At 60.5% G+C, this 27181-nt stretch overlaps 1 protein-coding gene across 1 annotated transcript; it reads left to right on the plus strand.

The window, feature by feature from the left end:
• Positions 1-8132: 8132 nt before the first annotated feature.
• Positions 8133-25839, plus strand: KIRREL2 (kirre like nephrin family adhesion molecule 2). The gene is given in 17 exon segments (XM_043534929.1): positions 8133-8221; positions 8612-8725; positions 16384-16533; positions 17001-17150; positions 17291-17448; positions 17783-17933; positions 18286-18391; positions 18651-18799; positions 19238-19365; positions 19640-19766; positions 20128-20210; positions 20212-20229; positions 20604-20802; positions 21229-21339; positions 22239-22348; positions 22757-22840; positions 23233-25839. Coding segments are annotated over 17 exon segments (2259 nt in total). The 5' UTR covers positions 8133-8220; the 3' UTR covers positions 23653-25839.
• Positions 25840-27181: the final 1342 nt, after the last annotated feature.

Below are 27181 nucleotides of genomic sequence, written 5' to 3' on the forward strand. Positions count from 1 at the left end.
ACAGAACCCTGGATAATGAGCCCCGTAACCTTAGGTTGGAGCATTTCAGGCCTCAGGAAACTCAGCTGCTGAGTGCCAAGGCAGAGAACAGGAGGGACTGAGGTGCCCTGATGCCCAACCCCCTGCCACGGTGGGGAATTGGCTAGGTGAGAGCTGCCTGGGAGAGCCACGCCCCATGCTGCGGAGACAGGTATAAAAAACCCCAAACCCCTACCCCAAGGTTCCTACCAATCTGACCTGGGGGGTCATCCCTGCCCCATCCCGAGTCTGATGATCAGCCTTCCCTGAGCACGTGCGCAAGACCCACCAGCCAGGCAGCCAGAAAGAGCTCCCTAGTAGTGGGTAACCCTGCCCAATGTCCTGTCCCCAGCTGTGGCTGATCCCTGAGGCTGCAGAGGAAGGCCGGTCGGGGGGAGCGGGGGAGAGAACAGAAGCCATCTGGCCAGTTGTGCATTTGGGGGGGGGGGGGTGGCGCAAAACTCTTCCTGACCACTACAGGCTCAGAACCAATGATATGACAGCCGAGCTGCCAATGTAGGAGCATGTGAAGGACAGTGCAGGCCGCCTTGCTCTCCCCAAGGCCTGGGAAGGTAGGCCAGGACCAAGGTTCTGCTATCCCTGCCTCTCCTGGCCTGCGCATTGCAGAGCCCTTAAACTTTTCCCTCTCAGGGAGCTGTTCGGAGGGGGGATTCTTGTGACTGGCCCAGCTGCGTGCCCAGTGCTATGCCAGATACTCTGCCTTCCCGTCCCAGACATTCTCCTTCTTTTCCACAGAGCTCTGGAGTTACTGGGGCTGTGGGCAGGAATTTCATTCCCTTGCCTGCCCAGCGTTTTCCCAGGGTGTTCTGAAGGGGTGAAGAATTCGTCCGCCTGGACCTCTGGGGGATGCCCGGCTTTCATGGCCCCTTGCCACAGCCTCCCTCCAGCCATTAATTATTTAAGCATGTAAAGAATTTGCTGTGAGACAGGCCCAGCAGGTGGGAGTCACCCGGCATCGCCCTACTTGGCCATCAGGTGGCAGCAAAATGCCAACAGGTTTGGGGAGGTGTGTGTGTGTGTGTGTGTGCCTGCGCGCACGCAAGTAAACATAATGGCACGACATATGCCCTGTGCAAATGGGCTGAGGGCTTAATCCACCAGCAGAGCGAGGGGTTTAAGGCTGCGTGCTTTAAACCGACCGACTGTGCGAAAATCCACAGCTAGGAAATACGGATCAACGGGCAGGATCGTCCCCCTCAGCCCCTCCCGCCTTGTTTCCAGCTGGTGCCACCTCTCACCACAGCCCCCCCGAATACCTGCCCCCGCCCCACATGAACAATGACAGTCTGGTGACCTGGCACTGCCAGCCAACCCACCCTCGCCCCTCACCAGCCTCTCCTCTCCCTGTCCCCTTTTCTAATTAATTGTAAGGATTGTTGGCAATTAATCAGCTTCTCTTAACAAGATTACAGGATTAGTGAGGGGCCACCTGCCCCTCCCCCCAACCCCAAACACACCAGCCGCTTGGACGGTGGGCATGAAATTGGACATGTGCCCAGACGCCAGGGTGAGGGATGTTGTGGGGCAGGGGCCATAAGGAATCCACCATCCACCTTTAGCTCCCCATGCCGGGATCTCTGGGTGGTTGGTGGAATCCAAACAAATTACAGGTCATCCCAAAATTTTGAAAGATCCCCCCATGAGGAAAATGGGGTCCTCCCACCCCATCTTACCCCTCTTCACCCCCTCCACCCCGTCCTGTAGCTTAGCCCTGGCCCCATCACTCAAATGAGGCCTGCTGGTGTGATGAAGCCACCCCTGGGGTATTTCCCCCCAGCCCTGCAATAGGCCTGCCCTGCTGGGCACCATGACCCTGGCTGGGGTATTGGTCTTCATCTTCCATCCATTTGAAGGGATTAGAGAGCTTCCTGAAAATCCAAATTAAATACTTCCCAGCGAGCTGAGCATGGACAATGATGCCGCTGTTGGGAATGAAGGGGTCCCCTGTGGGGTGAGCCTGTTTCTGTGTCTCCCACCACACACAGCCCCACGCGACTGTAAGACCTACCCGTCAAAGTGGGTGGGGAATGGGAGATGGGGCCTTCCTCCTCCAGGGGCGATGGCTGTATTCTGGCCCTGGGGTGGGGGCATTGGCTGACTCAGGGGGTGGTGAATGGTACACAGGCCCTTTCTTCTATGGGGGCACTGGCTGTAATCCGGCCCCAGGGCAGGGAGAGGAGTGAAAGCCATTCCTGTCTCCACCGTCTATGAAGATTTTGGGTGAACTACATTTTGCTGCGGCCTTTAACAGGTGCCACATTCTATAGAGAAGCAGCCTATTAGAGTGGGCCATGGAGACCGACGTGCCTGCACCCCAAACAGACAGGGCGGATAGATAGATAGGTAGATAGATGGGGGCGGGGTGTCTGGGGATAGACAGACGGGGTGTCTGGTGTTAGCTAGATCCATAGCTCGCCAGTCCCCGGGGTCTTCACCCCAGCGAGGGAAGGAGGCCACAGGAAAATGCCCAGAGGAAGGCAGGCAGGCCCAGCTACGCAGCCCCCCATCCCCTCCCTCCCATACTGCCAACATGTCAGGAAGGAATGAACGCGGCAGAAACAGATGGTACTTTTGTGACCCTTGCTGGGGATAATGGTGCTGCGGGCTGGGAGCGGAGGGGGAAGGGGTGGGGGCGGGGGGCCAGGATTAATAAACTATGCAGGAATGTCCAAACCACACTTTTAATGAACTCCGATCAAGATTTAATGAAGCACAACGTGGCAGTACAATCGGGGTCCCCGACCCCACGGAGGGGGCCAGAGGTCGTCATGGTGAGAGCGGCCCCACCCCCCCGCCCGCCTTGCCTCACAGGGACAAAAGGGGGAGGAGGGGCCGGCACTTGGTTATACAGTAAACCAACTGCCAGGATAGATAGATAGATAGATAGATAGATAGAGGGGGTGTCTGGAAATAGATAGATCTGCCTGGGGATGTGTAGGCAACGGGTAGGACTCCCCACAATCAGGGCAGGTTCAGTCCCCGTTATGGACACGAGGCCCATGATGGCCGCCGAGGCCTAGTCCCATCTGGAGGCCTCCGCGGCCCACAGCGAGGACAGACAACTCCCAGCCTGTCCCCACACAGGGAGCACATCTATAGCTAGTTGGGTGAGGGGCAGTTCCCTGCTCCCCGTCCCAGGCGCAGATATCCAGGTGGGGATGGGCAGCCCTGAGGGCTCTGGAGCCCTGCGAAGTGCTTGTGAGAAGTTAAAGTCCCAGCAGCCCAGCCTACGTGCCAAGGGATTGGGGCTGATCACAGTCTGCCCTCCCCCCACTCCAACACAATAGGTGCTTGGTTAATGGCAGAGGGAGCTCAGTGTCGTGCTCACAGCTGCTGTCCAGCCTCTGCTCAAGGCTGAAATTCCCCATCCTGCTCTGGGTGACTGTGACAAATTCACAGATGGGGAAACTAAGGCACAGCGTAGGCAGTGGGTTCTACAAGGTTACAGCTGAGAACAGACCTCAGGAGTCCTGGCTCCCAGCTCCTCTATTCTAATCACTAGACCTCAGTCCCCTCCCAGAGCTGGGGATAGAACCCAGGAGTCCTGATTCGCAGACCTCCCTGCTCTAACCCACTCGGCCCACTGTCTGCGGCTGGTACATTGGACCGTAACTGAAATGGGCAGCTCATGAGATAGCTCCTGAAGGAGGAATGGTGGGTTAGGGGACAGGGCCTGGCATGGAGAACAGAGGGGAAGCCTGCTGCAAAGCCCAGCACCCTGGCCTCCTCCCCCTGACACCCAGGATGTGCCCCTCATCAATCTGCCTATGGGAGCTCGGAGCCAGGACCCCTGGGTTCTGCCCCCCTGGCTGTGGGAAGGAAGTGGGGTCTGGTGGTTAGAGCAAGGGGAGGCTGACAGCCAGGACTCCTGGGATCCCTTCTCTGATACCAAGTTTCCCCTGTGAGTTGAAGGAGGCTGTGGGGATCACATCAGCATCCATGTTGCCCCGCTGTGGGGCAAACGTTAGGACTCCCCACAATCAGGGCAGGTTCAGTCCCTGTTGCGGACAGGAGGCCCATGATGGCCGCCGAGGCCTAGTCCCAGCTGGAGGCCTCCGCAGCCCACGGCGAGGGCAGACAACTCCCAGCCCGTCCCCACACGGGAAGCAGATGGCCGCCACACCGTCCATCACCGACTGTCAGCCCCTGAATGGCAACAGGGCGCCACAGGCAGGTCAAGCCGAGGTGCGGGGGCGGGGGGGGAGCGGAGGGAGGAGATGAGGGGCAGGGTACCCAGTGAGTCTGGGGGAGCAGGGAGTCTTGGGGCTGCAGTGGGGGGGAGCACAGTGGGGGCAGGTTATATGGAGATATATGGGGCTCTGTATATTGGGGGGGAGTGGGAGCAAGGTACATGGGAGATATAATTGGGCTGTGTATATTGAATTGGGGTACACTTGGGGCAAGGTATATGGAGATATAATGGGGCTGTGTATATTGAGGGGCAGGGTACATGGGGATATAATGGGGCTGTCTATATTGGGGCACAGTGGAGGGTAGAAGGGGGAAGAAGGATATAGTGGAGGTGCAGTGGGAGGCAGGGTATACAGGGGTTCACTCAGGTTCCAGCTAGGGGTCAATCTCCTATCAACCACAAGCTGTGACACCAGCCCCCCCCCCCCAGGCATACAAATGCCCCCCTTGTTCCCTGCACTCCACCCACTAACCACCCCCACCCCGCCACCCCAAGGGTCTCCCATCCAACCCACAGTCAGTGCAGAGAAGCCCTGGCATGCTGTCCCCAGACGACTCACGGAAGGTGCTTTAATTAGCCCCATCGCCAGGCGCTGTTTATTTTCCACAGGTTGTGCTCCCCCTGGACCCCAGTGCCCTGGCCACAGCCTCGGCTCCATGCGTGGCATGAAGCCGGCCTCCCACTGGAGGTAATTACCCTCCGCGCTCTGCCCCACTTTCTTCCATGATCTCACCCCGCAGGTCCCCCGGGCGTGCGCTCGGAAAAAAGTTCCCAAGAGATATGATGCTGTGGCCTGTTAACCCCAATCTCCAGGCTGATGCCCCCCCCCCCCCCCACTACTCACACACACACGCACGCACTGGGGTTGTGCTTAGGCATGGGATTGCCCTTCACTTCCTGCCCCAAACCCTCACTGTGCGGTTGTTCCCCAGCTGCCCCACTCCAGAAGTGGCAGTATCTCAGTGCTGGGCAAGGGAGGGTCAAAGGCGAGGGAAACCTTCTGGGGTGGGGAAGGATCTTTCCCCCCTTATTCCATTCAGCCCTTACCTTCCTGCTCAGGGGCCCAGCTTAGTATCAGCTGGGCCCTTGTCATGAATCAAACTGGGGTGTGAGAACTCACTGACTCATTACAGGGCCTCACAACAAACAGGAAGCCTCCCAAGTGCTGGGAAGAACCGTCACCTAAGAATCAAAACACATCAAGGCATAGATAGAACCCAGGAGTCCTTGCTCCCAGCCCTCCTGTTCTAACCCACCAGACCATGCTCCCCTCCCAGACCTGGAGTGAGAACCCAGGAATCCTGGCTCCCAGCCCCGCTGCTCTAACCTACTGGTCCCCACTTCTCTCCCAGAGAACCCAGGAGTCCTGGCTCCCAGTCTCCCCTGCTCTAACCCAGTAGACCCCATGCCCGTCCCGAAATAGAAAGAGAACCCAGGCATCCTAGCCCCCAGTCCTCTTACTCTAACACCTGCATCCCATCTCCCTCCCAAAGCTAGAGAGTGAACCCATGTGTCCTGGTTCCCAGCCCCTCTGCTCTAACCCACTGGACCACACTCCTTTCCCAGAGCTAGGGAGAGAACCCAGGAGTCCTGGCTCCCAGCCCCCTGCTCTGGGCAGGGGCTGGTGATTGGCAGGACTGCCGGGCAGCTGCGGGGCGTGGATCTGGGTGGGAGCGCAGCCACATGTTGCTGGGGCTGGGGGGAGGGGGTCCCTTGGCCTTTTCACACTCCTCCTTTGGGGACTTTGTCCCCCTCCTCCATCGCCTGCCCTCAATAGGACTGCAGCAGGCTCCATTCCCACAAGGCCCCGTTACCGGGGCGACGGGCCCTGCTGGGCCTGGGAAGCCCGACAGCTTTTCCTGACGCCCGCGGCAATTGATGGGCCGCTCACTATTCAGATTTGGGGGGATGGGGGGCAGGTGTTTGGGGGACAGTCTTTCCCCCCCATCCCTGCACTGTGAGCCGATGGCATCAGTGAAGGATTGGGACCTATGGTGGTCTCTTAGGAAGAGTTTGTGTTGCCAGGACTCCTGGGTTCCATCCCCAGCTCGGGGAGGGCTGGAGTGGGGAGAGGGAGAGCTGGGAGCTGGGACGCCTAGCTTGTCTCTCTAGCTCTGGGAGGGAAGTGGGGTGCAGTGGTTAGACTCAAGGGACCTGGGAATTGTATGTTGGAGTCCTGCCTCCCAGTGCCCTGGGAGCTCTGGTGTGGCTGGGCCCTGCCCCCAGCCCCAGTGATTTCCCCTCCCCCACTCCATACAGATGCCAATTTTTTTTCTGTTTAATCCCCAAATCTTCAGAATATTCTTTCCAAATCCTCTTGGGACGGATTCCAACGGCGGCTCACTGGGTACATCAAGCTACACCCCCACTCAGAGCACTCCGCCACAGTCCTCTGGACACACCCAGAGCCAGACACAGTCCTGCTCACTGACCCCAGAGATATAGCAACACCAACGCACACACTAGGGCGTGGTACATGCAGAGCTACACACATTGCACACACACCGAAACACATGAACAGACAGAACTATACGCACTGCACAAACACGCCGAAACAGAGGTGGGGCCTTAAATCTATCTAGCAAAGAAGACACAAACCAGCAGAAATCCCCTTAAATCTTCCCCCCTCCACACACACCCCAGCACAATCTGCTTCCCATTCACCCACATCACCCAAGGGACTGGCAGGGAAGGCATGTGCCTGCGGCATGGCCTACCACAGAGAGCAGGGGGGTCTGGGAGCCCGAACTCCTGGGTTCTATCCCCAGCTCTGGGAGTGGAGTGGGGGGCTAGTGGGTTAGAGCTGGGAGCCAAGACGCCTGCGTCCTATCTCCGGCTCTGGGAGGGGGCAGTCAGGAGTTCTGGGGTCTAGTAGTTAGAGGCGGGGGGCTGGAACGTAGGATGTCTGGATTCTATCCCCCTGTGTGGGGTGAGTCAACTCCCTGAGGTCTCAGCTTCCCCCATTTCCCCTGTTGCACAAACTCCCAAGAGATAATTGGGAACAGATGGGGGTGGAATTCCCAGCCCCATGGCATTTCCACTCCTGTAGGAGCAGGACTTCCCAGGGGGCAGGGTTACAGAGTGGGGGATGTGCTCTGTCAGTGGGTGCTACCAGGCAGAGAGAGGTGGCATGAGGGTAGGCAGCTGGGAAAGACCAAGAAAGAAGGGGCAACCAGAGAAAGAGGGTGCAACCAAGGAGGGGGAGCAGGCCAGGGAGAGGGAGCCAGCTGGGCCGGGCATTTGGGGGCTGGGGCTGAGGAGCCAGCCAAGCAGGCTGTGCCTGGTGAGGAGCTGGCAGGAAGCCGGGGGTTGCGTCAGGTTGTTGTGCAGTGGCTGTCCCCCGGGGATTCCCAGTTCCTAATCTTAGGCCTCCCTGCCAGGGGTGGGGGAGCAACCAGCTCCAGTTGTGCTCACACTGCACACAAAAACAGCACACAGTGCACACACCTACTGCAACACATGGGCACAGCGCAGAGAAACACAAACGACACCCAGCATGTGCACACATAATGAATCTGCAACTCACACACATCCCGCTATGCACAGCAACACTGTTGCACAAACACAACCCTCACTGCACACACACAGGGTCACACCCCTGCTGGGGTTGTGGAGGTGCACGTGTTGTGTGCCCACTTTCCCCTTTACTGTTCTTGTGAGGGGGCTTGATCCATGCATGTGTGCATTGTGTTGTGTAACACACCTACCTACCTACCTACCTACCTACCTACACACACACACCCCATATCCCCTAATGCCCTTCTCATGCCGCGGGGAGCACCCTCTGTCTGGGATGAGGGGCTCACCCCACCCCGCCACCCAGCTGCAGATGACCCAGGCTCTGTGTGTGTGTGATCTTTTTTATTAATGAGAGCGCCTGCTCCACCAATCAGCGCCCACCCTGGGCGGGGCCTGCCGGCTGCTGGCCTCAATGAGTCGCTATCCCCAGAGCTGAAGGACTCCAGAGCATCATCAGCCTGGCTGTGCAGAGTGGGTCCTCGGGATCGAGAGAGAACCCAGGAGTCCTAGCTCCCAGCCCCCCCAACTACTAGTCCCCCCTCCCAGAGCAAGGGATAGAACCCAGGAGTCCTGACTCCCAGCCCCCGCTCTAACCACTGGACCCCAATCCCCTCCCCTCCCAGAGCTGGGAATAGAACCCAGGAGTCCTGGCTCCCAGCTCCCCCAACGACTAGACCCCCGTCCCCTCCCAGAGCTCGAGATAGAACCCAGGAGTCCTGGCTCCCAACCTCTGCACACTCTAACCACTAGACCTCCCTGAGTTGGGATAGAACTCAGGAGTCCTGACCACCACCCTCCCCTCGTGCGTGTAGAGGAATCCAGAGCAGAGCTGCAGTGTGGATTAATCGATCTCTGTCCCAGTGCCAGCAGCGGACCGGAACCTGGAGCTGGATCCCCAAGGGGCTCCCCAACCCAGCATGGAGATGTCAGCCCTGCTCCCCTGCATCCTGGCCCTGAGCTGCCTCGCTCACATAGGTAGGAGCTGGGGGGTGGGGACCTGGGCTTGTGGGGTGGGGATCAGTTGAGTCCTCCTGGGCCATATCCCCCACTATCCCCGAAGTGGGCTGAGCAATGGCTGGTTTTGGAGGGGTCTTCTTAGCCTCCCTTCCCAGGACTCTGCACACACACCACTGGCTACAGTGGGGGGCTGGGAGCCAGGACTCCTGAGTTCTTTCCCTGGCTCTGGGAGGGGAGTGGGATGCAGTGGGTTATAGCGGGGGGTGTCGGGGGGATGGGAGCCAGGACTCCTGGGTTCTCTCCTCACCTCTGCTACTGGCATCCTGACCTTGAACAAACTCCTCTGGCCTTTGCCATTCAGGATGATGGTGCCAAGCTGTGTGTTGGGAGGGATACGTATGTGTCTGGGTATGTGAGTGTGTGTGTGTGGGGGGGAGTGCACTAAGTAAATGCATTAAGCCCCTTCAGGATCTTACTGGGAAGGAGCCCCAATGAGCACCCATAGTGGGGTGCTGTGATATAGCCCCCATTGGGGGGAGAAGGGGAGCAGGCAGTGGGGAACTGTCCCCCAGCCTCTCCTCCATCCCATGGGGCGCTCCAGGGAAAGAACTAGATGAGTCCTGCGAGTCTGCAATTTCCGGCATCATCCCCTACAGACTTCCTGGGGAGGTGATTTCTGGGTTCTGTCCTAGCTCTGGGAGGGCAGTAGGGACCAGTGGTTGGAGGGGAAGGGCTGGGAGCCAGGACTCCTGGGTTCCATTACTAAATCTGCCTCAATTTCCCCTTCTGGAGGCCCAGAGCATTGTGAGTCATCCTACGCTCTGGCAGGGATACAGAGAGGGACGGGGGAGAGCAAAATCTCAACTCCATTTCCCCCCGCCCCCGCCTGTCCCAATGTGTCTGTCAGTTCCTTTCCTCCTGCGCTGACAGAGAAAGGAGCAGACCTGTCCTGGGGCAGGTGCGGGGGTGCCCAGGCACAGCTGGGTGCCAGTCTCCCCCAAGGTGTGTCTGTGTGGCGGGGGGGGGGGGTTCTGGAGGTGTCAGGGGAGCTGAGCTGAGCTCACACTTACACGCCTGGTCGGGCCGCTGGGCCCCCCAGCTATGAATTCCCTTTACAGAAACACTAATGAATCCTGAGAGGTTCGGAGCAGGGTGTCGGGGTGTGTGTGTGCGGGGGGGTGGATGGAGTAGGGAGTGTCTTTGCCTTAGGGCACCGTTTTCCATCCACTCTGCTCAGAGGGGCTGGGTGGGGGCCTAGAGGAGTGGGTTTGGGGTCTGACAGGGGAGGGATGGGGGCCCAGGTGCTTGTGGGGGAAATCGGGGGGGGTTATGGGAATCGGGGGGCATTGGGGTCTGAGAGATGGGGCACAGGTGCTTGTGGGGGATATTGGGGGATTATGGGGCTGGGGAGTATTGGGGTCTGACAGGGAGGGATGGGGGCACAGGTGCTTGTGGGGAAATCAGGGGGTTATGGGGCTGGGGGGCATCAGGGTCTGACAGGGGAGGGATGGGGGCTCAGATGCTTGTGGGGGAAATCAGGGGATTACAGGGATGGGGGGATCAGGGTCTGATGGGGAGGGATGGGGGCACAGGTTCTAGTGGGGGAAATCAGGGGGGTTATGGGGCTGGAGGGCGTTGGGGTCTGACAGAGGAGGGATGGGTGTGCGGGTGCTTGTGGGGGAAATTGGGGCGGTTATGGGGATGGGGGGATCAGGGTCTGACGGGGGAGGGATAGGGCCCTAGGTGCTTGTGGGGGAAATCGGGAGGGTGCTTGTGGGGGGGTTTCCAGGGCTGCTTGAGATGGGTTGGTGGGAGGGGTCAGGAGAGGGGACTGTAACTGTTCTGTAGCAGCTCTCCATGGCCCGTCCAGCCCCATATCTCCCCCTGCCCCAGATCAGACCCACGGACCCTGGTACCTGCTGCTCCCTGCTTCCCTGCTGCCCAGGATGTCAAACCCAGGGGCTCTGATGGTCTGGCCTGGCGGGCTCAGTAACTAACCCACTCTCTGGTGATACTTCCTGTAAGGATCAGGATGCCTGGGTTCAATCCCCGGAGAAGTCGGTCTAGTAGGTTACAGCAGTGGGGCTGGGAGCCAGGACTCCTGGGTTCTTTCCCCAGCTCTAGGAGGGGAGGGGTGGGGTGGCTGGGAGCCAGGACTCCTGGGTTCTAATCCCTGTCTGGGGGGGTTGCCTTTCCTCTGGGCATGGGGGAGGGGCCGGCTTTGCAGACACACACACAAAATTAACATCTGTTGGCTGTTTGGAAGTGACCTAATTTCTGGGGGCCGAGCTGGTGCCAGCCGGTGCTGGCAAACCTGCCGGGGGTGTTCTGCTCATTGCCAGGCTGGCTGGGGGGCAGGTGGGGCATGTGCCCCCCACCCGCTGCCATGGGGCGCCCGGCAGGGTTTTCTCATGGCAGTGGGGTGGCCCTGTGCAGCTGCAAGACTCCCCCCCGCCCCCCAGTGAAAGGGGGAGAGGCAGTGGAGAGAGAAGGTGCAGGGTTTGTTTGTCTATCCATCCATCTGCATACACACGAACACCCATCCATTTATCTATCCCTATATCCCGCCCTCTGCCCCCCCCCCACTTTCTCTCTCTCTCCTGCTGCCCCCCTTTAGCCAGTGGGCTGTGCTGTGCTGTGGTGGTGGCAATGCTGGGCTGTGTTTTGGGCAGTGAGGATGGAGGCGGGGGCCAGGTCAGCAGAGGTGGGGCAGGGGTCCAGGCCATGGGGAGCCAGGCCAGTAGATGTAGGGGGGGCGCAGGCTGGGGGGTTGAGGGGTCAGGCTGGCGGAGGTGGGGGAGGTGCAGACCATGGGGGGGCCAGGCCAGCATAGGTGGAGGGGTGCTGGCTGGGGGACTGGGGGGGTCACAGGCGGTGGGGGCCAGGCTGGCGGAGGTGGGGGATGCAGGCCGGTGGAGAGGGGGCGCAGGCTGTGGGGCCAGAGGGCCAGGCTGGCAAGAGGGGGAGTGGCCAGCCCTGCTCTGGGCTGCCAAGACAGCAGGCATTGGGGTGGCTGCATGGAGGAGGGGGGATGGGCGCTGAATGAGCCCTGGCACAAAAGGGTCTATTGTGGGTCCTGGCAGCTCCCGCTCTCATAAGCTGCCTGCCCCAGGGTGGGGCCCCCTGCGTTCCTCCCCGCCCCGCACCCTCCCACTGCCACTCCCAGCACAACAACACTGGCTTTGTGTGGGCCCTGCATTGACCCAACGGGCCCCCACAGCCTGGCCTTGGTTTGCCTGGCCCTCCACTGCCCTTGCACACCTCATCCACCCCTCTCTGCCCCACGACAGAAAAGATACTGGCCCTGGAGCTAATGGGTGGCTCAGGTGGGTGGGGAATTGGACAGCCTCCTGGGGCTGCGCCCTCTGCCTGTCACTCTCATTATCCCCTTTATGTAGATGGGGGAAACTGAGGCATGGAGAAGCAACAGGACTCGTCCAAGATCACCTGGGCAGCAGTATGGGGCAGAGCCAGGGAGAGAACCCAGGAGTCCTGGCTCCCAGCCCCCTGAGCTCACGTGGTGGCGTCTGTGATTCCTGACTCGCTGTCCCGTGCTCTAACCGCTCACCCACGCTGCCTCTGGCTATTTCCATCCTGGGAGGCTCAACGCTTTCTGCTGGCCCTTTCCCCCATTCTGTCCCCCCCTTCTGTGTAGGGTGGGGGTTACTGGGGGGCAGGGGGCCCGGCCAGGCTGGGATCAGCAGGGTCCCACATTCTGCACAGAGCTATTTGCTGGAACTGCGCGGCCTCCCCAGAGCCAGGCACACAATGGGCCCAGATTTCACGCCTGTTAGGGGGCAGGAATCTGAGGCCTCTGTGCAGCTTCCAATGGGATTTGCTGCTGAGTGTGGAAATGCAGCTGAGTATCTCTGAGTGCAGGGGGTGGGAGAACTGACAAGTGGGGAAGGAGGGATGGCGAGAGAACCCAGGCATCCTGACTCTCAGCCCTCCCCTTCCCCCCTGGCTCTAAGCACTAGACATCCTCCCGTCCGCAAGCCAGGACAGAACCCAGGTGTCCTGACTCCCAGCCCCCCTCTTGCTCTAACTCCTGGGAATCATTCCCCCTATTTTCAGCTGTGGGTCAAGAGTGGGTTCTAGCGAGGACTCCTGGGTTCTATCCCTGTCTCTGGGAGGGGAGTGGGGTCTGGTGGTTAGAGCGGGGGGGCTGGGAGCCAGGACTCCTGGGTTCTCTCCCCAGCTCTGGTAGAAGAGCGGGGTGCTGTAGCAGGGGTCTTCCCCCCCATGGGGGGCTCCATGAAATGCCATGATGTATCTGCTCTTCACAGGCCGGGAGTGGGGGCACGGGGCTAGCCCAGTGAGCTGAGCGCAGGTGGGCGGGTGTGCCAGGCTGTGGGCATCAGCCTGAAGCGCTGTGGCTGTTGCCGTGGGTCTGCGTCACAGGGTGTGAATGTTCTCGGGAGCCTGGGGGTGAGTCCGGGTCATCCCTAGAGCGTGTGTGTGTGACCCCAGCACCAGTGTGAGTCTGTGCGTGGCTGTGTCCATGCCGTGCGGGGGGAGGGGTGAGCCTGTGTGGGGGTGTCAGGAGGGGTGAATCTGGGTCAGGGTGTGCGTGATCCCTTGTGTATCTGTAAATCTGGCAATGTCACGGAGCGTGTCTCAGTCAGCGTGTGATGGGGAGGGGGTCAGTGTCACTGGCTACAGAGGAGAGAGATGTGTTTGTGTATCAAGCCAAAGCTAGGTGTGTGTCAGTGAGCAGTGTGTGTATGGGTATCAGAGCCCTGTGTGTGTGTGTGTGTGTGTGAGAGAGAGAGGGAGAGAGCCCTGTGTGTGCAGCTCTGTGTGTCACATCTGTGTGTCTGTCTCAGCTCTGTGTGTGTGTCAGAGCCCTGTGTGTGTGCATGTATCTGTCACAGCTGTGTGTGTGCGTCTCCATGTGTGTGTGTGTGACATCTGTGTGTGTGCGTACATAACCCCCTCTGTCGTCCCCCGATGACCAGCGCACTACCAGCCCAGCCCCCCAACCCGCTGGGCATTGCGAGTGGGTGAGAATGTAGTGCCCATCTGTCCCTGCTCCCTGGCTGGTGTCCGTCACCTGACACTGTGCATGGGGGGAATCCCTCATGCATCTCCCCCCCCACCCCAGAAATCCCATTAACTCTCCCTGAAATTTCAGAGCCACAATCTAATTAGTGGGGGGGGCGGAGAGGATTCAGTATCAGTGAAGCCAAAACCAGTCAAGGGGTGAAATTAAGAGGGGGGGCTGGAAATTAACCAGGACATCATCCCCCCTCCTAATTCTGTGGAGGGTCATGACCTGCTTCCCACCCATCGCTCTTCCCTGCCTGCTCCTGGAAACCAGCTGTGCGCCCGGACACCTGGGTTCCATCCCTGGCTCTGCGGGAGGGAGTGGTGTCTAGTGGGTTAGAGCAGCGGGGGCTGAGAGCCAGGACTTCTGGGTTCTGGCCCGGGCAGTGGGGTGTAATGGGCCACAGAGCTGGGACTCCTGGATCCTCTGTGCTACAGAAAGCCTGGCATATGTGCATCTCCCTCTGCTTTGTTCTCTCGCTCCCTCCAGCTCTGCCATCCCACCCCCAGCCCCTCCTGACCCTCCTCAGAGGATTATCCCCTTATTCAGATCCTGGTTTATTGGGTAAACTTGGAAACAATCGGGACAAAGGGCGGTGTTATTGGATTGGAATTAAGAAGGGTTTAGCCAGGAGATCAGAGCCAAGGAATCTCAGCGGCGCAGAAAGGATCTTTCACCCTTCAGCCTCTGGGCTCCTTTCCCGAAGAAATGGAGCAGTTCCTGTCCCAGGGGTACCGGAGCTGGGGCACAGAAGGCTGGTGGGGGTGTCTCGGGCAAGGCCTATGGGGAATGGGGCAGTGGGAAAGAGTCTGCAGGGCAACTGGGGGGCAGAATTGGGTGGGGGGAAAGTGTATCTATCAGGGCTGTCCTTAGGCATATGCGGCTGCATAGGGCACCTGAAAATTTGGGGCATCACCTGGACAGCAGTTAAGAGCAGGTTGGCTCCCGCACACCCAGCACGTGCTGCAGTCTCCTTAGGCAGGGGCCATATTCACAGAGCCGAATGCACCAGCGCGGCGCATGCTGCATGAGGGCAGGGAACTGTGACTCTCCACTGCCCTGAGATGGGCCCAGGCTGCCACAGCTGTGTAGGAAGCTCGGTGTGTGTCAGCAATTGTTGGGGGAGGCGTTTCTTCTGGGGGTCCGTGAGCGGGGGTGGTGGCTGTGCCCCAAGTCGGGCACAGGGGCACCAATTTAATAATACTGCATAGGGCCCCATCAATCCTAAGGACAACCCTGGTATCTATAGTGGGATGGGGTGGACAGTTCGGGGTTGCTGGGGGAGTGGGTATCTGTGGGGTTGGGCTAGGGAACAGTCCCTAGGGAAGGGCTGGGGGGACCTTGGGGGAGAGTGTGTCTGTGGGGGGTGGAGCTGGGGGACCAGGGGAGGGGGACACTTCACCATCCAATCTCCTCCAACCTTGTGGGGGGCAGATAGCCCTGAGTACATTGCGGGGGTCTCTGACTCCTGTTCCCAGCCCTAGCATCATTTGGGCCCTAGCACCTACGTCCCCCCCAACCAGCCTGCCAGCCCTACAGAAAGGCTGGGCCAACTCCGTGGGGATCGGTACCACAATGCCCTTACAACCCTGCTTAAGGTGCCCAGGGCAGGGAGGTTGGCAGAGACCCCATAACCCCCTCCCTCCCCTATGGACTTCTCTGGGGGGGGCAGTCCAGGTGAACCAGCCCCCCCTGCAGCCAGCCAGGCCCCCGCCCTGGGTCCAGATCACAGCTGGCACCCACTACAGGGGAAAGGTTCCAGACCCCATTTCCTGCCCCGCCGGCAGCCACAGCTCTTGCCCTTCCATGCACCCCTCTCTGCCTGCCCCTTCTGTCTCCCTGCCTCACCCCATTCACTGAGCTATCCCTCCCCCAGCTCCCTCCTCCCCCACTGCTTGGATCCCCCACGCCCCCCTCCCCTGCTGACAGGATCCCCCATCCCCCCATCCTGCGCTCCACACGACCCCCTCCCCTGCTGATGGGATCCCCCATCACCCCCAGCCTCCGTTCCCCATGCCCCCCTCCCCTCCTGACAGGATCCCCCATCCCCCCCAACTGTGCTACTCATGCCCCCCTCCCCTGCTGCTGGGATCCTCCACCCACCTCCATCATGCACTTCCCGTGCCCCCCGTCACCTGCTGCCAGGATCCCCTATCCCCCCCGTCTCCATTCCCCACGCTCCCTGCCCTGCTGCCTGGATCCTCCATCCCCCCCAGCCTCCATTCCCCACGTCCCCGCCCCGCCACTGACAGGATCTCCCATCCCCCCCAGCCTGCAGTCCCCATGCCCCCCTCCCCCACTGCCGGAATCCCCCACCCCCCCAAACTGTGCTACCCACCCCCACCCCACCCACTGACAGGATCTCCCATCCCCCCAAACTGTGCTACCCACGCCTCCCCTGCTGACAGGATCTCCCATCCCCCCCAGCCTGCGCTCCCCATGTTGCCCCTCTTCCCCATCCAATCTGCCCCCACCTTATGCTCCTGTTGGGAGCCTTCCCTCATGAACTCCCCTCCACTCCTCTCCCCAAGCTGAGATTGAACCCAGGAGTCCTGGCTCCCAGGCCCCCCCATAATCCCTGGGCCCCCATCTGGTGACCTGGGTGGTTAATGCCTCCCCCTCCCACCAGGCTGGGGGGCGTATTTCTTTCAGCAGCCCATGGACCAGGTGATCGTGGCGGGGCAATCGGTGACGCTGGCCTGCGTGGTTGTGGGCTACCAGGGTATGGTGCAGTGGACCAAGGATGGCCTGGCACTGGGTGGAGAGCGAGACCTGCCTGGTACGTACATGGCTGCAGGGGGAGGGTCAGCAGGGGGCGTTGTGCTGGGAGGGACCAGGGGACCCCACAGGGTGCCGTGCTGCAGAGGTGGAGACTAGAGGTCCCCAGAGAGCACCGTGCTGCAGGGGAGCAGACTGGTGGTCCCCAGGGGGCACTGTTCTGCAGGGGGGGAGGGACCAAGAGACCCCCATTGGGTGCCATGATGGGGGGGGAGGGACTGGGGCTCCCTGGGGAGCGCCGTGCTGCAGGAGAGGGGACTGGGGGTGCCCAGGGGGAGCTGTGTTGTGAGGCGGGACTGGGGGTTCCTAGAGGGGTGCTGTGCTGCAGTGGGGGACCCGGTCCCCTGCGGGGTGCTGTGCTGTGAGGGGGACTGGGGATTCCTGGGGACATGGTGCTGCAGGGGGGGAGACAAGGGGCCCCCGGGGGGCGCTGTGCCAATCCCTGCAGTCTGTCCCTCTCTCCCGCAGGCTGGGCCCGGTACTCCATCGTCGGGGATCTGGCAGCCGGGCAGCACAACCTGAGGATCGAGTCCACTGAGCTGGGCGATGACGCCATGTACGAGTGCCAAGCTACGCAGGCGGCACTGCGTTCCCAGCGTGCCCAGCTCACGGTGCTCCGTGAGTGTCCCCTCCTGTCAAGCTGGGCCACTGCCCTGGGGAAGCTCACAATACTGGAGCCCTCTCTCCCCACAGCTGGGGCACCGCCCTGGGGACTCCCACCCCATCACTGACCCCCTGTCTCCCATCTGCCCCCCCAGTACCGCCCAATGACCCCGTGATCCAGAACGGCCCTATCGTCCGGGTCCAGGCCAGCGTGCCCTACAATCTGACCTGCCAAGTGTCTGGCGCCAAGCCTGCCCCTGAGATCAGCTGGTACCGCGATGGGCAGCTGCAAGGCTCTGCCCTCTATGCCAAGGTGAGGGGCCAAGGGGCAGGGCATTAAAGGGAAGACACAGGGTATGTGTGCGGGGCAAGTTATTAAAGGGGCAGCTTGGGGTGCGGGGGCAGGGTAGTAAAGGGGCTAAGGTGTGTGGGGTGCAAGGAATTAAAGGGGCAGTCCAGGTGTGCGGTGGGACACAGGCTATTAAAGGGGCAGCCGGGGGGCAGGGGGAAGGATATTAAAGGGGAGGTGGGATATGGCATGAAAGGACAGCCCAGTGGGGGGTGGGTGATTCTCCCTCCAGCCCCTGGACCCATTGGGAGATGGGCCTAGTGGGCCCCAAGCTGAGGCCTGACCTCTGCCCCCCCAGGCCCTGATGGAGGATGGGAAGCGGGCGACAGCCCTCAGCACCCTGCTCCTCACACCCAGCACCCAAGACATGGGCAGTGCCTACACCTGCCACGTCACCAACGCGGCCGCGCCTGCCGGCAAGCAGACCTCCATCACCCTCGACGTGCTGTGTGAGTCCTGACCTGGGGGGAGGGGGTGTTGCGCTGTGGGGGGGCAGGGCCAGGTCTTGGCATGGGGCACCGTGCTGCGGGGGGGCTGGCAGGGACACCATGTTGTGGGGGGCCAGGCAAGGGGCTCAGTGTGGGGTACTGTGCTGCGGGGGGCTGGCAGGGGGCTCAACGGGGGCACTGTGCTGTGGGGAGCAGGCGAGGGTCTGGTGGGGGGCACCATGCTGTCGGGGGTGGGGGCCAAGCAGGGTGCACTGTGCTGTGAGGGGCAGGGAGGGGACTTGGCGGGGGGCAGGTGAGCCCCACCCCAGAGCTGGTTGCATGTCTCTGACTGTCTTCCCCTTCCCCCCTCCAGACCCCCCCACGGTGATCCTCTCCGTCCAGCCGCAGACCGTCGCGGAGGGGGCCAAGGTCAGCTTCCTCTGCACCGCCACTGCCAACCCCGAGGTGACCGGCTACCGGTAAGAGCCGCTGGCGGACCCCGGCGACCGGGCGCCCTGGGCGGCCCCGGGGGCCCAGCCAGGGGTAGGGGTGGGGCTGCACTGCCCTCTGGTGGCTGCAGTGGGGACATGCAGGCCCCCCCCACCGGCTCTTGCTGCCTTACCTGCCGGGAGCAGAGGGGAATCTGGGCCCCCTGGTGGGAACAGGCGGTACTGCCCCCAGCTGATGGCTCCCCCTAATTCTGCGTCTCCCCCCGACCACACACCGGCTGTTGGGCAGGTGGGCAAAGGGCGGCGTGGCCATCGCCGAGGCCAACGGGGACAGCTATGAGGCCAGGGTGGATCACTCCTTCTTCACCCAGCCCGTGTCCTGCGAGGTGGCCAACGCCGTGGGCAGCACCAACGTCAGCACCCTGGTGGATGTGCACTGTGAGTTGGGGGGGGCGCTGTGAGGGGGTGGAGGGGCGCTGTGAGTGGGAGTGGGGGGATGTGCACTGCAAGTGGGGGGTGGGACTGTGACTTGGGGGGATGGGCGCTGGGGGGTTGCAGGGGAGGTGGCGGATAGGTGCTGGGGGACAGGATTTGGGTTGGGTGTGGGGGGAAGGGTGTTGGGTGCTGTCCGTGCAGGGGGTGGGGGAGAGGAGAGGAGCAGGCTGGGGATGGGGGGAAGGGCACACTCGGGGAGCCGGGCTGTGGTTGCTTCAGGGGCTGGGCACTGGGCGGTGGGAGGACAATAGAAGGGGGGCATGTACGGGAGAGGGGTACAGTATTGGCAGGGAGCCATAGGGGGTGGGGCTGGCAGTGTTGGGAAGATGCCCCAGCTCCCCCGAGCCCCACCCCTACACTGACTGGATCCTCCCCCTGCAGTTGGGCCCCGCCTGGTCTCCCAGCCCAAGCCCCTCACCGTGGATGTCGGGGCTGACGCCTCCTTCACCTGCACCTGGGCCGGGAACCCGCCCCTCACCCTGGCCTGGACCAAGAAGGGATCCAGCGTGGTGAGTGACCTGCCTGGTGCAGTCCTGGCTCCCGCCTCCAACTGCTAGAACCCACTCCCCTCCCAGGGCCAGGAATCGAACCCAGGAGTCCTGGCTCCCAGCCCCACTGCTCTAACCACCAGACCTCCTCCACTTCCAGAGCCAGGGATTGAACCCAGAAGTCCTGGCTCCGAGCTCCACTGCTCTAACCACTAGAACCCACTCCCCTCCCACAGCCAGGGCTGGAACCCAGGCATCCTGGCCCCCGGCTCTAACCCCTGCCATGTGGCTGCAGGTGCTGAGCAATGGCAACACCCTGCACCTAAAGGCTGTGACACAGGAGGACGCTGGCACGTACATTTGCAAGGCCATCGTGCCACGCATCGGCGTGGCTGACAAGGAGGTGACACTGGCGGTCAACGGTGAGGGCAGGGGTGGGGCATTGCCTGGGGGTGGGGCATCCTAGAGGGTATTGCCTGGGGGTGGGCATTGCTTGGGGGGAGGGCATTCCCTGGGGGCGGGGCATCCTAGGGGGATTTGCCTGGGAACTGGGCATTCCCTGGGGGCGGGGCATCCTAGGGGGCATTGCCTGGGGGTGGGGCATTGCCTGAGCGGAACATTACCTTGGGGGTTGGGCATTCCATGGGTGGAGCCTCAGGTGGCCCATCCCCATGGGGTTTCTCGTAGGGTGTGGGGAAGGCGTCTGGGGAGGGGGGGTCTCTGTGCTGGGGGAGGGGTATGAGTAGGTGCTGCTCCCCCTAATTCTACCTTTCCCCATTGCAGGGCCCCCCATCATCACCACTGAGTCTGGGCCACAGACGGCGCTGGGGGACAAGGCACGGTTGGAGTGTCTAGTGAGGAGCACGCCCCCCCCCTGATCGCATCGTGAGTACTGTCCCCTGCCCTCACTGACCCCCCAGACCCCCAACCTGCCCCCGACTGCATCATGAGTGCTGACCCCCCCAGCCCACCAACCTGCCCTCGACTGCATTCAGTGCTGCCCTCTGCCTGCCCCCCAACTCACCCCCAGCTCCCCAACCTGCCCCCAAATGCATTCTGAGTGCTGATGGCCCCAGGCCCTCCAATCTGCCCCGACCGTATCATTAGTACTGCCCCCCATCTGCCCCCTGACTGACCCCCTGAACTCCCCAACCTGCCGCAAATCGCATTGTGAGTGCTGCGGTCCCCCGCCCATCCCCCACTGATCCCTCCCCAGCTTGCCCCCTGCTGACAGGGCCTGTGTCTCGGTCTCGCGGCAGGTGTGGGCGTGGGGCGAGCGGGTGCTGGACAGCGGCTCAGAGGAGCGCTTCACAGTGGACACGGCGCTTACGGAGCGGGGGGTGCTCTCGGCCCTGCTTATCCAGCCCACGCACACGGAGGACTTTGCCTTGCCCTACAACTGCACGGCCTGGAACCGCTTTGGGGCCCGCTCGGCGGCCGTCACACTGCACCGGCAGGGTAAGCCCCGCCCCCTGGCCCATAGCCCTGCCGGCCCTGCCCACACGCAACCCTGCAACAGCTGCACAGACTGGCACCACTTAGCCCCATGCTGACAGGGTGGGTCCCATGCGTTCCAACCCCTGACCCAATTGCTCCACCCTCCCAGACCAAACCGGCTACAATTTACCCAGATGCCCCACTCCAGAGGTGGCTGCATCACTGGATGAACTGTCCCCGTGAGGTATTATGTGCTGCTGCTCCTTGGCTCCCCAGCCCCAGAGGTGGCTGCATTTCAGTGCTAGGTGAGTCATCCCTGTGAGGTGTTATGTGCAGTTTTTCTCCTGTTAACCCCACTCCCCAGAGGTGGCTGCATCTCAGTGCTGGGTGAGCTGTCCTTGTGCTTTAGCAGCAGGGGCCTGCTCTCACCTGCTCTTTCCCCCACAGAGGTCCTGCCCATCATGATAATCGGGGCCTCAGCCGCAGCCGCTGCCACCCTGCTGCTGGTCTTGGCCGTTGGCGTGTCTGTCTGCTGCCTGCGCTGGTGCCCCGGGAAAGGTGAGGTTACTGGCTAGCTCCGCCCCTCCCCCATTTACAGACGTGATCACCCAAAAGGCTGACATGGGCCTTTCCTCCTTCACATGCAGACACACTTCTAACAGATGTTAACAGGCCTGGGCTAATTCGTGGATCCACACACCCCTCGACATGGTACCACACAGACCTGTGCTTCTGTGCATAGGGACACATGAGGACACACATGGACATGCTGGTTTAGATACAAGCACCCACGCGAGTTGGTGTTAGCAGTCTTGTGGTGACATGGACAGGCTTGATGCTCCCGAGAACATCTGTACAGGCATGAAACACGTGTCCCATGTAAAGGTCACACAAACATAACCTCACATACGTGGGCAGCCCCTTTAACATGTGCCAAGGCCCCCAATACATGAACATACGAGTCATTCCCATGGGCACCTGGAGCCATGACGTGTCTCAGACACGTCTGCACTGATGTGGTAACCCCGGTGCATGTCTCTTTTAACATATGTGTGTGACTGGATCTGGACAGCTCGCTGGCCAAGTGTAGCCTCTCCCTCCTGTGGCTGGTGCAGGATAACAGCCCTCTACTGCTACCCACCGATGGAGTGACTCCTTCAGTTCCAGTGGCAGTTTCTGCATCTCAGTGCTGGGCAAGCTGTTCCCATGCAGCATTACATGGGGGTGTTCCCCAGCTGCCCCGCCCCAGAGGTGGCTGCATCTTAGCACCAGGGGAGTCATCCCTGTGCGGTGTTATATACAGCTGTTCCCCGGCTGCCCTGCCCCAGAGGTGGGATGGGGGACCACACCAATGGGGCACACAAATTCCCCCCCTCGAGCCAGTGGTGGGTGGGGCCCATAGGGGAGCTGGGGACCCAGGAGAGGTTCACACCCCTGGGTCTGTCTGTGTCCAGCAGCCAAACGAGGCACCAAGCTGTCCAAGACAGATGTCCTGGTGCAGATCACCACGAGTGACAGTAGCCCCAGCCGGCCCAGCGATACAGAGGAGGACGTCAAGGAGCCCATGGTGAGCATGGCATGGTGTCCTGTACTGAGCCCCCTCATCACGGCACTGCGCCCGCTACTGAGCCCCCGCAGCACGGCGCCCCTACTGAGACCCCCGGTCTCCACAGCATGGTGCCCCGTACGGAGCCCCATGGTCCCCACAGTACTGCGCCCTCTACTGTGCCCCTGCCCCGTGGCATGGCCCCCTGACGAACCTCCTGCTCCGCATGGCACAGCGTCCCCTACAGAGCCCTTCACTCTGCTCCCTGCAGCCTGGTGCCCCACAATGCCACGCTGGGCAATGCATCCAGATTCAGTTGGTTTGTGTCAGGAGGAAGCCCTGGGATCTGGCTGCGGGGGTGGGAGTGATAAGGCTGGACACCCCTACCCCGAGACTCAGCCCCTCCCCCTCCTCCCCCCACCCCCACAGGCCACGAGCAGCGAGTCCCCGGCCACGTCGCACACAGAGCACAGCGAGATCCTGGAGGAGGAAGAGGACAGCCAGGACATTAAGGTGGGCAGCCCTGCCCCTGACCCAGGCCATGCCCCTTTTCCCCCAAGAGGCAATGCTATGGTATCTCCTCCCCCTCTCTTAAAGGCACAGTGGCCCTCCTGCACTTTCCCTGGCCCTCTCCTGCCCCACACAGAGTGCCCTGCTAGCATGGGGCTGGGGGTCCCCCCTGGCTAGGCGGGCTGGGAATTCACACCTCATTGGGATGCACACAGCAGCACCTCTCTCCCCAACAGCAAGGGGCACAGGCTCGCTGCAGACTCAGGCAGCGTCACTGTGTTGGTCGGAGTTGGGGCAGTTCCCCCACTCTGAGGGGCAGCCCCCCACTCTCCCCTCCCCCCTCTGGCTCACTGATGTCTCTCTCCTACTCCCCCCCCCCCCCCCCCCCCCCCCAGGACCCTACCAACGGTTACTACAAGGTCCGTGCTCACGAGGAGCCCCACCTGTCTGGCAGTTTCTCGGAGTATGCCCCAGCCCCGCGCGCCCTCTACACCGGGTCCCACGCCACCATGTTCCCCCCCTCAGGGCAGCCCTACAGCCACCGCTATACTCTGGGGGCACCCGGCTCCCGCACAGCCTACGAGCCCCACTACCCGCAGGATGGGGTGTACGGGGGGGGCTACCTCACAGCCCCCTACACCCGGGCCTTCACCAGCTACGTCAAGCCCAGCACCTACGAGAAGGCAGAGAGTGGCTATGAACAGTCAGACCAGGCCAGCAAGGTGTCGGGCGGCTCCCGCTTCTCCTATACCTCCCTCTCGCAACAGTCGGACTACGGGCGGCCTGCCCAGCAGCGCATGCAGACACACGTGTGACTCTTCCTCCCCAACACACATCAAGCCATTGGGGGACAGACGCCTAGGGCCATCCCTGTTGTGGGAGGGGATTGGTCCGGCTTAGCCAACTGTCTCAAAATGGCCAATAGGCCAGCTGACTTGTGCTGCTGGAGGTGAAGATGAGTGGCCATCGGCTAGGGGAAGGGGGTTCAAGATGGCTAACAAACTGGGTTCAAAATAGCTGTCTCCCCAATTGACTTTTGCTCCTAGCGGCAAGGATGAGTGGCTATTGGCTGGGGTTAGGAATCAGGGCATGGGTTCAGAATGGCTGACGAGGGGGGTTCAAAACAGTTGATGGCCCTGTTGACTTCCTCCATTGGACCTGAGGATGGATTCGCACTGGATAGGGGAGAAGTCACGATGTTGGATACACTAACGGCTATCAAAAATGGGTTCAAAATGGCCATTGAGTTGGGTTCAAGATGGCCGATGGCCCAGCTTACTTCTTTGGCTGGGCCTGACGATGAATCCCATTGGCTGGGGAGGAAGTCAGGCTTATCCCTGGGATGTTGAGGTGGGTTCAGAATGGCTGATGATCCCATTCACTTGGTGAAATCAGCCGGTTTTCTTAGCCCGGGGCTGCCAAGATGGATACAAAATGGCCACTAAAAGAGGCTCAAAATGGCTGATGGCCCAATCAGCTTCCTACAGAGACTAGTGGAGGGAGGAGCCAGTGGATGTTGGATTTCTGAGTGGCTTCCCCCACTGCCGCTGGCCCTGGATCAGCCAGGCCTGGACGCAAGATGGTGACCACCGGGCCAAGATGGCGGCTGGTGCTAGGCCCTGCCTGCTGGTTTTGCAGGCCCAGTAAAAATGGTAGCTCTCAGCTTTCCTGTGGGGCCCGATAATGGGGCTCATGGGGGGAAGTGGATGTATGCGTGAATCCACCCGCTGGCAGCACCCTCCCACACACCACCAATGCGGGAGCTGGGTCTGCTGCCCTCTGCCCCACACCACTGTTCCCTCTAAGCTGTGCGCATGTGCACGCATGCACAGATCCGAAACCCCACGCACACAGCGAAACACCGCGCTCACAAAAATTTGCCCAGAAGCACAAAAATTTGCACAGAAGAAATTTTTTGCGCACACAGCCTGTCAAAAATTAGAGGGAACATTACCCCACACCCACCCTCTGCTGGGGTGGGGCTGGTAAGGGCCCCACAGAGCTGTAGGGCTGGGAACTAAGAGCCCATGGGGATGCTAAGGGCAGCTTCCCCCTCTCAGAGCATGCAACCTCAGGCATGTCCCAGGGTAGCTGCCTGGCTGGCTTGGCGGGGAGGGAATGAGGCACAGGACCTCTCACCTCCAAGGGGCACCAGCTCTAATTCCCCATTGCCAGGTCACAGGGGTGAGATGTTGATGTTATAGACAGCCTCTGCCTGGGCCAAATCGATCCAGGTGGGGCCTGGGTTTTTCCCGCCATTAAAAACACCCCATTTCCCGGCCATGCCCAGGCACTGGGGTCCCCGCCAGGGGGGATGAGAGTTCTCAGAGTGAACCCCACCCCGCTACCGACCTGTCAATCTCCTGTTGCAATTGCGCAGCACCGAAATAATTTATATTTAATAAAACATATGGAAAGATGCCGTGAGACTTTTATTGGGGAACCAGCCTGACGGGCCCCCTAGATCTGACCGCTACCTGCCCCCTCCCTGCCCCACTGATCTAACCCATCCAGCCTGGTACCACCCACCCCACAGAGCCAACCCATCCAGCCTGGAACCCACCCCTTTCTGCCCCCCAGAGCCGACCCATTCAGCCCAATACTTGCCCTCTCCCTGCCCCCCAGAGTCGACCCATCGAACCCGGTACCCGCCCCCCTCCCTGCTCCATCCAGCCTAGTACCCGCCACTCCCTGCCCTCACAGAGCCGACCAATCCAACCCAATACGCACCCCGTTCCTGCCCCCCAGAGCCGATCCATCCAGACTAGTACCCGCCCCCTCGAGCTGACCCATCCAGCCCGGTACCTGCCCCCCAGAGTTGACCCATCAAACCTGGTACCCACCCCCTTCCCGCCCCCTGGAGCCAACATATCCAGCCAGAAAACCACCCCCTGGACCTGACCCATCCAACCTGGAATCATAAAATCATAGAATATTAGGGTTGGAAGAGACCTCAGGAGGTCATCTAGTCCAATCCCCTGCTCAATGCAGGATCAGTCCCCAACTAAATCATCCCAGCCAGGGCTTTGTCAAGCCAGGCCTTAAAAACCTCTAAGGATGGAGATTCCACCACCTCCCTAGGTAACCCATTCCAGTGCTTCACCACCCTCCTAGTGAAATAGTGTTTCCTAATATCCAACCTAGACCTCCCCCACTGCAACTTGAGACCATTACTCCTCGTTCTGTCATCTGCCATCATGGAGAACAGCCGAGCTCCACCCTCTTTGGAACCCCCCCCTTCAGGTAGTTGAAAGCTGCTCTCAAATCCCCCCTCACTCTTCTCTTCTGCAGACTAAATAACCCCAGTTCCCTCAGCCTCTCCTCATTAGTCATGTGCCTCCGCTGGACTCTCTCCAATTTGTCCACATCCTCCTGTAGTGTGGGGACCAAAACTGGACGCAGTTCTCCAGGTGTGGCCTCACCAGTGCCGAATAGAGGGGAATAATCACTTTCCTTGATCTGCTGGCAACGCTCCTACTAATACAGCCCAATATGCTGTTAGCCTTCTTGGCAACAAGGGCACACTGCTGACTCATATCCAGCTTCTCCTCCACTTAATCCCCAGGTCCTTTTTGTGCAGAACTGCTGCTTAGCCAGTCGGTCCCCAGCCTGTAGCAGTGCATGGGATTCTTCCTTCCTAAGTGCAAGACTCTGCACTTGTCCTTGTTGAACCTCATCAGATTTCTTTTGGCCCAACCCTCCAATTTGTCTAGATCACTCTGGACCCTATCCCTACCCTCCAGCATATCTACCTCTCCCCCCAGCTTAGTGTTATCCATGAACTTGCTGAGGGTGCAATTAATCCCATCATCCAGATAATTGATAACGATGTTGAACAAAACCAGTCCCAGGACCAACCTCTGGGGCAGTCTGCTTGATACCGGCTGCCACTAGACATGGAGCTGTTGATCACTACCCGTTAAGTCCAACGATCTAGCCAGCTTTCTATCCACCTTATAGTCCATTCATCCAATCCATACTTCTTTAACTTGCGGGCAAGAATACTGTGGGAGACCGTATCGAAAGCTTTGCTAAAGTCAAGATATATCCCCATATCCACAGAGACAATTATCTCATCATAGAAGGCAATCAGGTTGGTCAGGCATGACTTGCCCTTGGTGAATCCGTGTTGACTGTTCCTGATCACCTTCCTCTCCTCCAAGTGCTTCAAAATGGATTCCTTGAGGTCCTGCTCCATGATTTTGCCGGGGACTGAAGTGAGGCTTTAGTTCCCGGGGTTCTCTTTCCTCCCTTTTTTAAAATGGCACTATATATACACCTTTTTCCAATCATCCAGGACCTCCCCCGATCACCACGAATTTTCAAAGATAATGGCCAATGGCT

Source organism: Chelonia mydas, chromosome 24 (genome assembly GCF_015237465.2).
Source record: "Chelonia mydas isolate rCheMyd1 chromosome 24, rCheMyd1.pri.v2, whole genome shotgun sequence".
Classification (NCBI taxonomy): Eukaryota; Metazoa; Chordata; order Testudines; family Cheloniidae; genus Chelonia; species Chelonia mydas.